The sequence below is a fragment of the Montipora capricornis genome, chromosome 3, assembly GCF_036669925.1.
Source record: "Montipora capricornis isolate CH-2021 chromosome 3, ASM3666992v2, whole genome shotgun sequence".
In the NCBI taxonomy this organism is placed as follows: Eukaryota; Metazoa; Cnidaria; class Anthozoa; order Scleractinia; family Acroporidae; genus Montipora; species Montipora capricornis.
This window is the reverse complement of record NC_090885.1, coordinates 18,099,102-18,116,601: the sequence shown is the minus strand read 5'-3', so window position 1 is coordinate 18,116,601 and position 17,500 is coordinate 18,099,102. Positions and strand designations below refer to the sequence as shown.

At 40.6% G+C, this 17,500-nt stretch overlaps 3 protein-coding genes across 3 annotated transcripts in view; all 3 read right to left on the bottom strand.

The window, feature by feature from the left end:
- Nucleotides 1-190, bottom strand: part of LOC138041173 (CD59 glycoprotein-like) — a 5,526-nt gene extending 5,336 nt beyond the window's left edge. The window contains exon 1 of the mRNA XM_068886944.1: nucleotides 33-190. Coding sequence (XP_068743045.1) covers nucleotides 33-99 — 67 coding nt within the window. The 5' untranslated portion in view covers nucleotides 100-190. The remainder of the gene's footprint in view (nucleotides 1-32) is intronic.
- Nucleotides 191-3,500: 3,310 nt separating this feature from the next.
- LOC138042482 (uncharacterized) lies at nucleotides 3,501-8,359 on the bottom strand. The gene is made up of 3 exons (XM_068888387.1): nucleotides 8,127-8,359; nucleotides 6,047-6,222; nucleotides 3,501-4,775 (listed from the first exon to the last, which is right to left on the bottom strand). The coding sequence occupies exons 1-3, from the start codon at nucleotides 8,194-8,196 to the stop codon at nucleotides 4,551-4,553; spliced, it is 471 nt and encodes a 156-aa protein (XP_068744488.1). The 5' UTR covers nucleotides 8,197-8,359; the 3' UTR covers nucleotides 3,501-4,550.
- Nucleotides 8,360-14,622: 6,263 nt separating this feature from the next.
- LOC138042481 (uncharacterized) overlaps nucleotides 14,623-17,500 on the bottom strand; it is a 12,343-nt gene continuing 9,465 nt past the window's right edge. Inside the window, exons 6-7 of the mRNA XM_068888385.1 lie at nucleotides 17,179-17,409; nucleotides 14,623-16,038 (exon numbers count right to left, since the gene is read on the bottom strand). Coding sequence (XP_068744486.1) covers nucleotides 15,320-16,038; nucleotides 17,179-17,409 — 950 coding nt within the window. The 3' untranslated portion in view covers nucleotides 14,623-15,319. The remainder of the gene's footprint in view (nucleotides 16,039-17,178; nucleotides 17,410-17,500) is intronic.

Sequence of the window (17,500 nt, the reverse complement as noted above, 5' to 3'; positions counted from 1 at the left end):
AACTTTTGTATTTTGTCAACACATAAACATACCTTTTGGCAACAAAACGATCATCAAGATTCCCGTGAAGCGATCAAATGATGAAAGACTTTTGGCCATTTTGAAAATGGTGATCTTTTTACAACTGGAGAACTAATGAGATGCTTTTTTTGTAACTTAACTTTGTTTCCTGCAGTGATGTAATCTCACTGAGAAAGCAAAAGCTGAATTGACTCTTTTATACATGGACGATGTACATGTCGCAGCCCTGCTGAAACTGAACCGCATTGGCAAGACAGACTTCTGTAACATGAAGAGATTTGCCATTGATCCTTCGTTATTACAGAGATTCACATTAAAATTGTGAAACACCTGCTAAAATGCTATTTTAAACATATTTTTATCATCCTCTTAGGTTCAAAACGCCAAATATACCATTTTAAATTGTCTCTCCACGTATTCTTATCTCGGAATAGGGTCAACTGAACCCACCCTTAGAGGCGATGAAATAATTTATTTCGAGGAAAGAAACGAGAAGGGAACGGCAAAACGTGACATGGTTGTCTGGTATGTGACCCTCATGCATCGCTTCAGCAAAACAGTAGGCCATGGTCTTAGGTTCAGTCAACGATAAACTTCCTGTTTCATTTTTAGGTCGGTTTTACGTGCACGAAAACAAACAGTATCTTATCAATTGATGCAAGCACGTATGTTACCGGTAAAATCCTTTCTTAGGTTGAATTAAATTGGTGATTCTCATTTTACCTGTTGTAGGGCGAATACGCACTCGTCTCAGATGAATTGAAGAAACTTTTTTGGAGCCCAAATTAAGCCTAGAGAAAAATAGGGTCAGGTTAGGATTAGTTTTGGTTGTTATAAATGGATATAGTTTATACGAGATGTAGAGTAAATAATGAAAAGAAGTGTTCTGTGTTGAGCATGTTCGTCGTTGTAGTGTATTTGTGAAGACACAGGACTATGGATCTGGAGGGTCCGGGTTCGAGTACATGTAAGTGCACAAAGACTGAATGGGTACTTGTATGAACTATACAGAAACCGATAAGATGCTGAGATAGGTAAGACAGAGATGGAGGGAAAGAAAATGTGACTGCTTTTGGGGGTTGATAGCACTTGGCAGAGTGCATATTCAACCTAGGTAAAATGAGGATCACCAATTTAACCTAGTTAAAAAAGGGTTCAACCTGAGACAGGATTTGACCGACAACACGTATAAAAGCAACATGCACATCTGTTCAGTTTTCGGGGCAACATATCAATTGGGACATTGTCCTGTTTCCTGCTCCTATTACAATATCCATTTCATTTAACGTTGTATATTTTTATGCACTTATAAATTGTAATTTTAGAATGCAACGAATTCAATAAAGTAAATTAAAGTAAAGTAATTAACTTTTTTAGACTGAGGAACGTCTAATTTCGGGGCTGAACGTTCTTATTATTGTTTTCGATTTGAGCGTGCATGAAAACGTTTTTAACGTGTGTTCGTATAGAGTTGTGTGGTATATTGAAAGTGAGACTACAACTGAAAATGAGTTGTTCTTCAATGGAAAACTACATTGTTGATGTTAAAAACGTCGTTAAGTATTTGAGTTTATTCTGTTAGAGCACAGTTTTACACCTTCATTTATACCACTCAGTCACAAAAACACCCAGGGGGGGGGGGGGTACTAGATATATTCCTGGGTGGGGAGGTGCGGAGCGGCCCTCATACCCTGACCCTGTTTAAGACAAATATCGCTGATTTTCCTACCCATTTTAAGACAGAATTCCGATTTTTGATACCCTGTTTAAGACATTTAACCCAGTTTAAGACAAAAATTGATAAATCGATACCCTGATTAAGACAAAAAATGATAAATTTGATAACCTGTTCAAGACAAAAATGCCGAAAAACATACCCTGGCTGGCCGCACGTCCCCAGTAAGCCCTTTTAAGGGAGTAACCCCCGGGCAAAAACAACAAAGAAATGAGCATGAGCAATGAGAATGAGCAAGACGTTCTTAACTGAACGATGCCGGTGCAATAAGCTATAAAGCAACCGCTCAGTTGGGAGTAGGCGAGGGACAAACTGGTTTGCAAGAAACAGGTTAATCGCAGTATTCGTTCTATGCAAAATAAAGTTCACAGTGGAACACACAGGAACGAAGCAAGATCTAGAAATAACGTAGGAAATTCTTCTTACCTTTAAAGCTTGCCCTTCTCAAAGAAAAAGATTTCGTCCATTTTATCAAATACTTTCAGATGTGAGGTTTAATACTGTGTCAATCATCGCGGGAGGAAAAGATTCCAAACTAAATGTTTGTTCTCGCCGAAATATAAACCAGAACTCCGTCACCGTGATCGAGTGGTCTAACGCGCTTAAAAGCTCAGTGGGAAAAGTGAGGGTGTTCTAATCGCCGCAAGGGAGTTTGGAAATACTGAAGGACATCAAATTGGATTCACCCGATCGGTACTTAAGGACGTTCGCGCTCAAAATGGTCCCACGTACAGACTTTTTTTAAACTTGCCACGCAAAAAGGCAAAAAAAATGGGCGGTCACCGTGCTAGTTTTCGAGATCATGAGATGCACTTTTAGAAGATTGCGTTATTTTAAGACGATCTTAGCTTACAACTGTCAGCAAAAAGCTACATTAGTGAAATTTAGATCAGGTAAACGTACTCAATTCAACATAACTAATATTACTAAATTAACCTTTGCAGCTTATGTCTTTTTCTGAGGTGCAATAGACCTTGATAAACGATACGTATTGGACTGAGAAAGAAAACTTCGTTCCGGCACGAGAGAATAAAATGCAAAATATTTGTAACTTTTCCCGCACAGACTTTTTTGTTTTTTTGTCAAAATGAACAAAATCAGAAAAAGAAGAGATCTACGGAAAGAAAAATGGGGGCACCGAGCATTCAAGAGAGTAAAATCGCTGCGAAGTTCTCAAAGCGATGGTATATTCGCACTGTCACGTCATTGCGTGACATTTTTGAGAAGACCTGGGTCCACAGCTATCCCATAATGCCACGCGCTTTCACGTTCCATTCTTGTGGAAAATGTTTGCGCCTGCGCCTTTAGCATCGTGTTTACCTTCGTGGTCTGCGATGCATGACGTGTGCGTGACATGCGCGAAAAAATGCGCAGTCGCAATGGGCGCGAACGTCCTTACAATATCTGTGGGGTATGCACTTTTGTGACTACCGAAAAAAAAGAGACACTCGACTGGTTTTAAAGACGTGGTATTCTTACGGCATTCCATGTAATATAGTGCTTTGATTAATACTAAAATTTGTTGCTTCTGTCTGTTCATGATTTGAAAAAGCAACACTGCAATAGCGACACTCAGTTGGGAGTGTCAGTTGGGACTTCCTCTCACCCCGACCTGAAAATGGGCCTGGAATCCAGGCCCATTTTCAAGGCGGGGGCCGGGGTAAGAGGAAGTGCCGGAACAGGACTAGTCAGTGACATTACCGCCTAAAAACCAGTTCCATCGACAAGCAATCATACAGCCCTCTCAAGACTTGAGAATTTTTATTTAAAGAAACATCTTGGTTAAACTCTACATGAATTCAGAAAAAAATTATGAAAGTGAACAAAACCTCTTCCCTTGAGGCTCGATTTGCCCTGCCAATATTCAGGGTACGTCTTAAATTCTTAGCCTTTGAACAATTTTTAAAAATTATATATATATGAACAAGTTCTTTCTTTGAGGATCGCGCGAGTCAGGGGATGTCCCTAGCTTTCCTAGCTCAGACGTGACATCTCCGAGAAAAATTTATTAGTTCCAATTCCCTAAGCTTTGTTCCCGCGGCATTCAAAAACGAATTCGGATGCAAACCGCGTGGAATAGGTTATGAAGAGGCGGTTTGCGGGCTAAACTCTGCAAAGACCAGGAATCCATCAAAAAGGAAGGAATACGTGTTAAGTAAATCCACGGTGCTAAATTGCTCAGTTTAATCTTCGTCATTGTGTCAGTTTTCGTTTGCATTACGCCTTCTTTTGTCCTTCCGGTTCTCATTCAGTTTTTCTACTATTTTCAGTGATATAGTAACTATAGTAACAACATGAATTTACCGGTATATACTAATTTTAGTTTTTAATATATGCAAGAGGCTGAATAATAACAGACAATTGAATTAAACAAAACACCAAAGCTATGGCTTTTGTAAAGACAAGCCCGTCGATAAGTCGTTCCGGCCTGGATGGCCCCTAATAAGTCTGCTAAACCTTGGAATTTGCATAACAATCCCGTATCGGAATCCCGCTTGGACTTAGCACCAACGGGATCAGTGTCTTGGCCGCCGTTGGTTCAGAAATTAAATTTCAGCACGCTTGGTAACTAGCCAAGTGTTTCTCCTGGCATTTGAGTTTCTTCTCGGGCTTAATCTATTTTAATTTGTCTCTAGCTATAAAAGGTTGAAAAACCTAAATTGTTGGCGTATGATTTCTTTACTTTTTAAGATGATCTACCTTTCATACTAATTATTCCATGAGAAACTATCCGGCGCTCAAATTCTATCGTGGTGCCACTTTGCACCTTTCGTGATTCTAATGATTATCAGTACTATGATAGGCAATTCACAACTAAAGAGCTTAAAATAGGTAAAATAGTCATGCAATTTATAACTAAGGTTGAAGACAAGCTCGCTCCTTCAATACTGGGAAGCACAATCCCAGTGTTGCATCGGTCTTCAGTGCAGCATCGTTGACTACAATAGTTTGCTGTGATGTTCCCATGTTGCTTTCGATCGGTAATTTCCTCTCGGCACTTTTTGTCGTTGCATTTTTCCTGAAAGAATCGGGGAGTAACATAAATTATTAAATTCTCATCCTCGGATAATGCATTTCGCGTGCTCTGATTGGTTCACTCAATCTCGGTTATCAGCTCATATACCTTAGTTTGACCTTATGTGGTAAATGATTGCGTTAAGTGTTGCTAACTTGAACTAAAATTTTTTTTCGCCGGAAAGCAAAATTTCTCTTTGAATAAAGAAAAAAAAAAAAAGAAAAAAAACTTTTTTGTGGATAGTTTGGATCAATCCCGACGTTTAGAAGTACGCGAAAAGGCAAGAAATGTTTTTGTGATGAGCCTACGTCTGTCTGACTACAGGGTATTACACAACATCGCATCTTCATCAAGTTTTCTCGATTTCGCTCGGATTTTCTCGCTTTTTTCGCTCACATTTCGTACTTCCAAATTTTTGGAGTTTACGGAATTTAAAAAAACAATTATTCCATTCGCGCTTGTTGGATATGAGACTGGTTATAGCCAATTCGGCGCTACGCGCCTCGTTGGCTATTTACCATCTCATATCCAACGCGCGTTCAAGAAATAATTGTTAATTATACATGCAATTATAAATGCAATACGTAATTTTAATCCCCTCATCTACACCTATATATATATCCGCTTTGCCAGCCCCACTCCCTCAAAAAAAAAAAAACAAAAACAAGGTTCTTCGTCTTCTTCCAGAAGATCATTGCAGAGATTTACCATCACGTTTGCGGGACACGACAAATGGCAAAGGACAGGCTGCTGCATGTCGTTATTTCTCTCTCTTTAATGAAGTTTCTCGATATCTGTAGAGAACAGGCAAAATTTGACCTCTATAACGTCAAACATGTTTTTACTTTTCCAAGGGTAAAACGCAATTTTCAGTCTAACGTTTACCGTTTGGCGTAAAACGCGATGCCAAATGTCTGCAGAAGGGGAAGGGGAGAGGGGAGACGTAGAATTGTTGGCCTTTTTTTCTGGTTTCAACTCTTTTTGTCCAGGACTGTAGGTCGATTTTCATTCCAAGAAATCGGCCATTTGGAGGAGGAGAATAATCCACAGAAAACTGGAATCATAAGACCACGGTATTGCTCTATGGACTCTGATGTGGAATTTTATAACGGAAAGAACAAAGGTTAACAGAAACATCTAAACTTTCCATTGATAGTCACACTTTTTCATCAATAACAAACTTTTGTCAACAAACCATTAAAGGACAGTGCTGGATGGCAAAGGTAACGGTCAGCCTCTGGAATTGAAGTAAATGAAAAGCATTAAAGTCTTACCTGGAACCAGCAGGTTTTTGCAAATTCGTCAAGCTGTTGGCCATTAGTCCGCAGCTTTGAAGTAAACGTCATCAAGCATGTATCATAGTCATCGGGGCATTTGAAAACCCAGCTGTTTTCCAAGCAATCATCCCAGGATTTTGTTGAAAAGCACGTGTGACATTCCAGAGAAAAGCCTAAATTGGAATAGCAATGGGCAGAATCGAAGTGCATAAATTTACACTCATATAAACATTTCTGCATAAATATTTATGCCCTCGAGAGTATCCCTTGAGATCATACAAGAAATCGCCGACTGGACGAGATGACCGTGACAAATTCAAAAAGCATTGGTCTCGACTCGAGTACGATCGGCAAATATCCCGTGAACTGGCGAAGGTCTATATCCAAATATCTGTGCATGAATATTTTTCATGTCGTTTTGAATGACAGAGTTATATTTCCACGAAAGCAGCTCTTTTCACCCAACCATAAACTTTCTATAATTAAAAAAAGACGAATGTATCTGAGAGATAAAATTTAGGGTATCCGATAGACGGTTGAGTTGACAACGGCTTAGCGGAAATAACCGAAGAATTGTTAGTAATATTTAATGCAGTACGCCATTTAGGTCATAGCAAACCCAAGAAAGGTCTTTAAATAAATGATCGTTGAGCCAAAACTCAAGTTAATTTACTACAGCAGTTGAAGACAATCAAACGAGCCAATCAGCGCTTTGCAAGGTAAACGTATGTGGTTTCACTTTATTAACTGTGATTGGCTGAGGATGTAGACTGCTGTCAGTGCGTAGTCACGCAATAGAGCTTGTTTGGGAATCGTGATTAGGCTCGTGTCGCTAGTGACCCTGAAGGGCTCTCGGAAGCCGATATCACAAATCTTATAGCCTGAGTAGCAAGTGTTTCCGTGGTGGAATAAGGTTTTCGATGTTTTTACCGCGCGAAAAATGAGGCGTGGCAAAGAAAATGAAAGAGGGGGAGGGCAGGGAATTCAAGACCCCTACCCCCTTTCTTTTTTCGCCTCGTCCTATTTTTAGCCAGGCCAAAACATCGAAAATCTTGTTCCCCCATGGAAACGCTTGCTACCGTAAGGCTAGAAATAGTCAAATAAATCAATGCTGTCGTAGAATTGCTCTCACACTCCGTTTGAAACCGACTGCGGAGTAGGCCGAACTTTGTTGAGGACGCTTGGATGACGAGACCAACATAGGGTTTGGGTGAGCCAAACAATGTTCTAGGAGAAGGGATCGAACGGGTTTAAACCCTGTCCGCTCGTCCCAGGAGCCCACTGGGTTCAAAACGGTGGGTCTTTCACAAGCGATCGAAATATACATTGGCCTTTTACGAGCAACCGTGCATGAAAAAGAGCAGCAGTATTGGCCCATATCTTACACGAAAAGGGTCGTGATAACTTCACTCTCGAGAAAGTTCGACTTTACACAATCAGACATCCGGTTATGCGATATGATAGAGGGATTAAGTACCAAAGAATCTTACACTCTCGGTTTCTTTGTTCAAGCTAAACGGAGTTGGTGCAAAATTCAAATCACTATCACGTTTTCTTTCCTGTATTTAGACCGAGAATCTTTTCAAACAATTTTTACTATGCCTACCACAAAATATACGCAATAAAGGAACGACTATTTTCTCAATATTGAAAGTTAATAAACAACGCTATTTCTTGTTTTGGTTTTCATTGCGGCGACATAGCATCACTTTGAAAAAACTTTTCTTCGAAGACTCGAGAGAAACGGGGAAGCCCATTTTAGTTTAGTCTTTAAGGGGATTGAAAGAAATTGTTTCTTTTTGTGTCGGTTTCTAATCATCGGTGGACCGGCTCTCTGAAAGTCCATGCAAGTTTACGGCATTAAACAAAGTAACCATGCATAGTTTGACTCACGTGTGCAGAGTATCGTGAGGAGACCAGGCTCTTTAATCTTAGACTCCTCCGCAAAAGAGTTTTCAGAAAGACGGAATGTGAACCCCAAGTTCAAGTACTAAACCAGGACCAACCGGAACTAAAAAACTAGACAGTTTAAAGGCTTTTACATTTTCTGAGGTATTTCGTTAACACATAAACATACCTTTTGGCAACAACTTGAATACGATCAAGAATCCCGCGAAGAGATGAAATGAAGAAAGACTTTTGGCCATTTTGAGAATGGTAACCTTTTTGCAACTGGAGAACTAATAAGATAGTTTTTTGTAATTCTGCTTCTGCAGAGATGTAATCTCACTGAGAAAGCAAAACCTTGATTGACTCTTTTATACTTGGACGATGTAATTAAAGAATCACTTGACACGTACACGTTGTAGCCTGCTGAAACGCGCCTGCAAGATCATATCGCATTTCCTTTCTGCTTTCTCTGCGTGCGACTTTCGAGAACAGAATATGGAGCCGTGGAGAGAGGAAAGAAGTTATTCAAGGATGCAATTAAACATGGAATTATTATAGCATTTTCTCGATCCTTTAACCTCTCTGATAAACTTATGTGTCTTGGCGAGCAAGTTACTGCATTCTCCAAAGTTAACGGGTTCAAGACTGAGGTCCTTCCAGTGGAGGCCTTGTTCCCCAGCATTACAAATTTGCTTGTGTCCCCTTGTTCTCGAAATAACTTTCAAACTTGTTCTCAGCTTTTTGATGCCTAAAATGGTTTATGTTGCTTTGTTCCCTGAGGTGTTTTGTCTTTGTTCCCTTGTTCTCCAGCTCAAATTAGCCATGTTCCCTTGTCACAGTCCTCAAAACCCCTGGGAGGTTGGGCCACCATTCCTCGCATTCATAAATCCCGCGGGCACTGCAGTGAGAATTTTTCCACAATGGTGTTCATTCATAAGGCGTATCTCACCTTTTTGGAAATGGGCCAATGATTGCAGTGAAAGAAAACAGCGTTAAAAGATTACACAAAAGCGTATTCCGACTTTTGCAAGAAAAATATTAACAGATGGTTGACATGGCTTTCGAGATACTTAACCTCAATCGCCGTAAGGATATTCCTTACACAAAAATAATTTAGTTGCAATTATATTTCATTTCGAGGAAGGAAACGAAAAGAAAACCAGCGCAAAACTTGACATGGCTGTCAGCATCGCTCTGTTAGGTACGTGACCCTAATGCATCGCTTCAGCAAAACGGTAAGTTTCGGTCATAGGTTCAATAAACTTCCTGTTTCATTTTTAGATCGGTTTTACGATATGTGCACGAAAACGAGCAGTATCCTCTCCATCGATGCAAGCATATATACAAACAACAAACACGGAAGCATTAACATTTTTAAATAAGAACGTCTAATTTTGGGGCTGAGTTTGGCTGAACGTTCTTATGTTTGTTTGCGATTTGAGCCTGAAAACATTTTCTAACATGTCCTTAAAGTTCTGTAGTATACTATAATTTAAAGTTCGACTTCATGGTATCATGAAATAAGAAAACCACATTGTTAATGTTAGAAATGTAAATATCAGTGAGTATATTGTCATTTTAGACTACACTGAGTTTTTACATTTCTTTTACCTTCTTTTATACTAGCTACTCACAAAAACAAAAGCAAATGAGCAAAACAGAGATGTTCTGAACTCAGTAACTCTGAACCTGGGTAATCGTATGTTCTTAGTATATTTTTAAAAATGTTGGTTTATCTCAGCCTGACCTTTCTTATAAAAAAATACCATTAAAAAGTTTCTTATTAAAACGAGTGTAGGTAGTTTCTTTTTCTCTACTTTGCAGTGCTTGCTTATTCAGTTTGCTTATGAAAAAGAAGAATAATAAACCGAAATCGAGACAACTTGCGACCAGGCTCCATGGTAATTCTCTACACGGGGGGACGAAGAAACGATTGTAGCGGGGGCCGACATGAGCGGACATGAGTGCGCAATTGGGCCTGATCGCAGGTTATGGAAAAGACGAAAGAACGGAGGAAGAAAAAGAAAGAGGTTTTGATACGATTCTCGTAGACTATAATAGTTGTGGTAACAATAACACTGGATTACCGTAAAACCAGGAACCCATGACCCGGAGCCTACAACTCTACTGTGTTCGTGTCACGGCGTTTTCACAGACCGATTTACTTTTAGATTGAATTTCCCGCGAATGAGACTCCCACAGGAGCCCGATGACCAATTACAAGAAATTAAGCTGACGTCATAGGGTCACCGAACCGGAACTGCCTTTTCGGGAAAAGATAGTCTAAAAGTAGATCGGTCTGTAAAAATGCCGTTACATAGGCCCAGTTTGGGAGCTGTAGGCTCCGGGTCATGGGTTCCTGACCTAAAGTTCCTGGTGGTACATAAAATAAACAAAAAGTTATCCAAATAAGGAAAATAGTCATAAAATACCGACAGAAGCACATGCACTTGAAGCGTTTAAATCTTGTTCAGCGCTGGAGTTTTTTTGAGTTTAAAAATTTCCTTATTTGGATGTAACGTAGTCTCTTTCATTTTCCCGCGATCTTATTTTTGTCCATATTTGGGAATAAAATTGCTGTCCTGATTAAAATCCCCAGCTTTTACCAACGAAGAGAATTGCAAGTTGCACGCTTAAAGGTCATGTGCTTCTGATATCGAGGAATGTCTTTCACAGTGCGTTGGTGAATTATTAGTTTTTTGACTGAAGCCTGCTGACATTGTCGGCATGGAGGCTTTTCGTTACGGCACGAAGGAGAATTTTCGTAGATTCTGAGTGTCTTTTTCACAACCATGACGAAAATGAAAGGTTCAACCCTGATAACTCGATATGAAAAGGAAATTGTAAACTGTTTGCCCGGCTCTTTATTTGTGTTGAGTCAAAGCCGAGATACATTTCGAATTTCCCAGCGGAGCCGTGAAGATGCCAATTTTAATAGGCTTAGCATGTGTCTAAACAATTAACTCTTATGGAACACGTGTGAGGCGATCTATCGATCAATCGATCAATCAATCAATCAATCAATCAATCAATCACAGGCGTTTGTTGTCATATGACTTTCCCACGTCAAACATAAGCTGTGTGGTATCCATAGGTTAAGCTCGTAAGCCTTGATATCCAATGCAAGAATCAACAAAAGGTGCCCTCTCAGAGCAGACAGTAAAATGATACGGAACTCTCGACCTCATCGGCATTATTCCACGTTCGCAAAAGGTTTACTCGTTTTTTTCGTAGAATCATTGAAAGTGTTTGAAAGAAATGGCAAACCTCAACCCGGGTTGAGGCAAATGTAAGAACACTCAATTCCCCTCGGACTGTCGGCGTCGCGTACTCCTGTATCCCTTCGGTAAAGGATCAATGAAGCTCTTTAAAGGTGATACCTGCATTCTTGGGAACTAAATCTTTTATCCCGATTTAGGCCTGAAGTAACGAGTTGAAATCTCCCTGTGAGGGTAAGGGTAAGGGTATAGTTTGGACAGATTAGGATGCTAAGAATTGGAAAGGTTAAAGAGATTTTGGAAATTAAACATATAGTAAAGACAAATACTCAAATCAGATCTGTCGATTCGTTTTTTTCTTTTTCTTTTTTTTTTGGGGGGGGGGGGGGGTACAACAAAATCGCGACAGTGGAAAAAAATCCATCCAAGTGTCAATTTGTTGATCCTCTGCCCTCTGCCTCGAAGAGTTTCTATCGGGCTACTACTGTCTATGGGTTTCCCTCAACTTACATACCAGCAAATGTTTTCATGTGTTATATTTCATCAAGTAACTGCCATTCCACTTAAGGATGTTATTTCCGCCTATAAGACTGTCTTCAGGAAACAACTCGTGAAAAAATTCCGGGTCAGCTGCACTGCTCCGGAAGCGTTTGAAAGTATATAAACGTTTTGGGATTTTACAGTAGTGTATTAGTCTGCTAGGAAGTCTTGTTGTTAACCACTTTCTTCCTTTTCCTTTTTTTAGATCATTACACGAGGAAGGAAAAGGAAAGGAAAGGAAAGGAGAAGAAAATAAAGGAAAGGAAAGGAACTTCATTTAAGTGTCTAATCTTCTAGCGCTGAAATCGGGGACATCGTAAATTGAAATTAACAAGTTAACGCAAATCAAATCAAATTTTGGTTTTTGGGGAGAGGGGAAAAGCAAATGTTTTCATATTTTATATTTCATCAAATAACTGCCATTCCACTTAAGGATATTATTTCCGCCTATAGAAATGTCTTCAGGGAACAACTCATGAAAAAATTCCGGGTCAGCTACACTGCTCCGGAAGCGTCTGACAGTATATAAACGTTTTGGGATTTTCCAGCAGTGTATTAGTCTGCAAGGAAGTCTTGTTGTTAACCACTTTCTTCCTTTTCCTTTTTTAAATAAACAAGTTCTTACATTTAACATCATTACACGAAAGGAAAGGAAAGGAAAGGAACTTCATTTAAGTGTCTAATCTTCTAGCGCTGTAGAGCACTAATTGGGGACACTTTAAATTAAAATTTACAAATAAACGCAAATCAAATCAAATTTTGGTTTTTGAGGAGAGGGGAAAACTGGAGTACCCCGGAGAAAAACCTCTCGGTGCAGAGTAGAGAACCAACAAACTCAACCCACATGTGACGCCGAGTCTGGGAATCGAACTCGGGCCACACTGGGGATAAGGGGTTGAGGGGGTGGGGATAGAACACTTAAACCCGCGACCTCCCCCGTAGTCCGATGCTAAACCAACTGATCCACCGCTGGGCATTAGACCTGAATCATCTTTCATCGACGTCACGCAACAAATAAGATTTGAATACGTTTTACAAAGGAAGGTTAAGGAAACCGGAAATAGCAAGCTACATTACATTTAATGTTTCGCGACATCAATTGCGAGAGTCTTCCGACCTCTTGCGCATTTTTGCAATCCATGTGTCGCCTCCCTTTGCGCACTCTCTCAAACAACGGTGAACTGTAATAGACGAAAACGTGACTGTTGGACAAACTACTACAGATAAATTAAATAACTTTATTTTAGACATATCTTACGCCGAACGGCCAAAATCTCCAAATAAGTGAACCCTCAATTACAAGAACATTGCAGAAATTTACAATATGATAAATTTACATTACGTTGTAATTCGCTACGCTCAAACGAATTTTCTCCCTTCAGAGGGGCAGTATCATGGGAGTTACCCCTTTTATTTCGACCATAAAACTACCAAACCAACTTTCAGTGACCGTTTCATTTTTAAATTGTTTCTGAATCACGGCAGTGGGATAAAAATCGATTACATTTTAAAAGAAAAATGAGCCACACTCAGTTATTACGGAGTTCATCTAAAATGCAAGAGGAGATTTTGAAGACGTCGGCCCGACGTTTTCAAGTTGGCATTCATTTTAATCTTGGCTACGCGTAACTAAAAACACTTAAGAATGGTTACTGTGAGCTAAAATAGCCGTTTAGAAGAATTTTCGTTTGCCATCGGTAAACAGGTCTCCTTTGCTTTCCAGATTTTTGCTAACAATCCATGACACTGTCCCTTTAATGCTCTAAAATTCACAACAAACAACTTCATAATGGCTTGGTTGCTCAGGCAATCTAAACATTACAAGAACATTGCAGAACTTGCGAAAATGTCCTTATTCAGGATCTTGCAAGTTATGAATGTAGATGTAGATGAAATTTACGATATAATAAATTTACATTTTCAGTCTTTGCATAGATTTGTACCATAGCTCAAGTTTCCACTTGAACATCAAGAGTTCATGAACTCTTGTAAATATTTATTCTTTGGCTTAACTTATGTTATGAATAAAATGTATTTTATCTGGGGAAATAAAAGTAACGTCAAGAATAAGAGGCGTGAAAAGAAAGTGACGAAAAACAGAGAACGAGAACCACTTGCCAAAAAACACGAAGTTCTCCATTTCTCTCGCGAGATGTCACGCGGTCCACGCGGGGAGCTTGAAACGCGAAAGTTAGTGACGGTGCATGCTGGCCTGTGAAAATAGGGAGTTTAAGATCTACGACGCCGACGTCGACGAAAACGTCACCTCAAAATATAACGTTGGACTATCGTAAGTTTCTCGCGGTTTGGCCATCTCGTTCGCTTCTTACAATGTGGCCGAAGTATCCTAAAAATAAATTGGTACGAGCGGTTTCAGAGCAAAAATAGAGAACGAAAGATTCACATTTGAACGCTTACGTTGTCGTCAAAACCTCAAATTTCGTGATTTCACGTCGTTGCTGTGCAAAGGACCGCACGAATTTGTGCTAAAATGCGTGCTGCACGTGCAGCACGATTATTTTTCCTCTTTTAACCAATGATATTCTTGTTTCGTGGCGTTCTCGTCGACCACCGCGTCGTAGATCTTAAAGTCCCTAATCTCTTTCACGGGCACGCAAACACCGTCAATATCCTTCGCGTTTCCCCCTCCCGCGTGCACCGCGTGACATATCGCGAAAAAACCTCACTTGGTCTAAACTTGGAGCTTTTGCTTTTTACAAACAAACCTCTTGCTCTTGAAATGGCGAGAGAATGTCAAACGCGAACGGCAAGAAATATTCCGGCTCTTATACAATGAAGAAAAGATGTATTTATGAAACTCCGATAAGATGGAAACCGTATATAGTCTGTAAACTTTCCAAGTTTCATTCCCATCAGATGAGCTTAATTAATAAGAAAGGGGTTACGGGTCTGACAAATAACTGTCGTTTGATAACTTTTTAATTTTCCATTTCCGTCTCAGTGTCATAAGCTAAGCTGAGAGAACAGCGGAATGAATGGACCTTTGTAAGATCGCCAAACAAGTTTTTAAATTTTTAACTCCTTCAAGCGCGTAATCAGTTGTTGACGGGACACAGAATTGCAATAGAGTGATGTAGGATTGGAAAATTTTATGGCAAAGTTGATTAAGGCGACCAAATTTAAATTCATGAGAATTCCGTGGCTCGAAGAGATTTGCTGTTGACCGTGCGAATGATCTCCTTTCTGGCATAAAGCTTGAATGAGCTGGCACATAGCCCGAGCACTTTAATTAGCGCTGATACACTGTGCTGGCAAATTTGATCCTCTTTGGCTGGTGATATCTCCTTGACGTTGTCAAAGTGGAGCTTTAGCAACTTCGACGGCAATGACGCTGAAGAGGAAAAAAATAATACTGCACGTGCGACATACATTATTTAGGCGTTTCAAAAGCTCCTGTTTGTTTAAGGGGGTGGTGGTGGCCAAGAGGGACGAAAGGAAGATGAGGGGGGGAGCCATAAGAGTGCCTTAACTCTGAGTTGTTGCCATTTTGGGAGTAATGCATTCCTTCCCTTCGGTCCGCAGCTACATCCATCCAACTGTATCGCCAATAACGGTTTGGCCCACGGAAGTTAGTAATGCTCTCCCTCGGATATCAAACGTTTCAAACGACTGATTCCACTGATCTTTGCATTGCTACGGGTGCAGCTATTGTCGGCGTCTTGGGGAATACCCAGGGATTCGCATCACCCTGCCCAGTGTTGTTTTGAAAACTTTGTACAGAATCTGATCTTAATGAGTTCCTGTTTGGACTAAGTCTTGTCTCGATACGTCCTGAATTATCACGACCAGAAACAGAGGTCTGTGACCCTCTGCGTGCACTCTCAGTTCTTGTTTGATTACTATTTACTGAATTACTGTCACTCAAAGAAGGATTTGATGCTTGCCTTGGAGCAAATCTCCTGTGTTGTAACGTCTCCCTCACTTGATCCAACACTGAATCAACATTCGTGAGGCCAGGATAAGGAGGCAATTCGTCATCATCAACTTCTTCATCATCATGTTCATCTGACGAAGCATGATCGGCTTGGCGTGAATGCTGCGGCGTCAACTCCGCCCTTGCCAACGGAGAAATACCCCTCTGTAAAGAGACCCTGGATGTGCTGTGTGGCGAGCTCGGCCCGCTGCGCCGTAGGTTTAAGAGGGGCATTCCAATTGGCGTTCCCATCTTTGGCACTAGAGCTGGGGATCCAGGCCTGTTTGAAAGGCGGCGAGGTATCGGTGGTGTTGAGATGGGGGAGCCTACGCGAGGGGTCCCCGCTGGGATGGTGGCCAATGATCCTTGGAGAGGCGTGGGCGGGTAAAGTTCCGGAAAGCGCATGACTGAAATCAAGTGAGAATAGCAACATTAGAATGGAATTTTTTTACATATTCAAATGCGCCTTGCAACATTGACGGTGGAGGACTTTGCCGGGCTGCGTTTTTGGCGCAAACGTCAGCCCAGCAGGTCACAATCTTATTTTTGAAGACGGATTATACCTCTGAAATAGAATGAACCTCGAATCGACTCCCACCCCATGGACCAATTCCCCTCCTTGGTACCTACGGTAGATCGTCCTTATACGAATAGATTACAAAGTGATGGGCCAGCCAAGCTCTAAGTCCCGCTCTCCGGTTATGTGGCACGAAGCTCTATCAACTATTGAGCACTCTTACAGCCTTGGTTCTTTTACGGTTTTTGCTTCCATCTTTTCGCAACTTCCAGTGGACAATATCTTTAACCTTTCTGTCACTCATGAACGGGTGTCCATACAATCATAGCCGCAGAACTATGCAAATGCCTAGTGTTAATGACCAACTTACGAAACGAAACGACTGATGTTTAAGAAAGTGCTTCCGTTTTTCGTCTCATTTGATCCCGCCTTAGTCGCCATAAGAGTAAGTTATCACACGTCATTTTTGCTTGCGATCAAACTCTAACCAGAACAACATAACTTAAGTATATAGGAGGCTGTTTTTCGTTGCAACATTTGCCTTACGCGTCCCCTCAGTTACTTACAAGCTGCTCAATAACTTTGGCGCCTGTTACCCTGGGCTGGACTCAAATCAACCTTGTGCAAATCATTTTGAGACTTAAGTAACACCAACATATCCTCGATTGTACTGAAAGAGATGTTACATACACCACTTTCATAAATGGCGACCACTTTTACATTCTTTTGTATTTATGTAAGTTAGACCTACTGCTTTCATTTTGAAACAAATATTCCTTTGTAATTTGTTCGCGGTAGCGAGACTAGAAAGGCTTATTAGCATTTAAACAGAGTAATACTTTATTTGGCTGCCATTATGAGAGGTCTACTGTTATCCCAGGTGAATGAACTGGAACACTCGGATTTTTTCCGAGTATTCCCGAATCCTCATCGATTAAGAAATCGTTTCAAGACCGACATGGTTGTCCAGTATGAACCCAGAAATGTGCTTTTACATAGCTAGACTACAAAAACCGAAAAATACTCTTACCATCATCATAGGTTGGCGGAGCGTTCTGTTGAACAACATCATTTTCTGTGAACGACACGGAGTGGCGATTTGTGCGAGTTAAGCTTCGGCCATGACGACGCTCCCGAAATCTTCTCCGAGTGTGACTGAATGTGATGACGGATAGGATAGCGAAAATTGCTGCACATGCCACGCCTATTACAATTCCAGTGTAATGACGGCTAAAGTCAAGCATGTCGTCCCCCTTTTCCACTGCGAAAACAGAAAGAACACTCTCATAAAATCTTTGAAAGTGGAATCTGAAACAGTAACAATTTTCGGCAAAGGACGTAACTAATGGCGG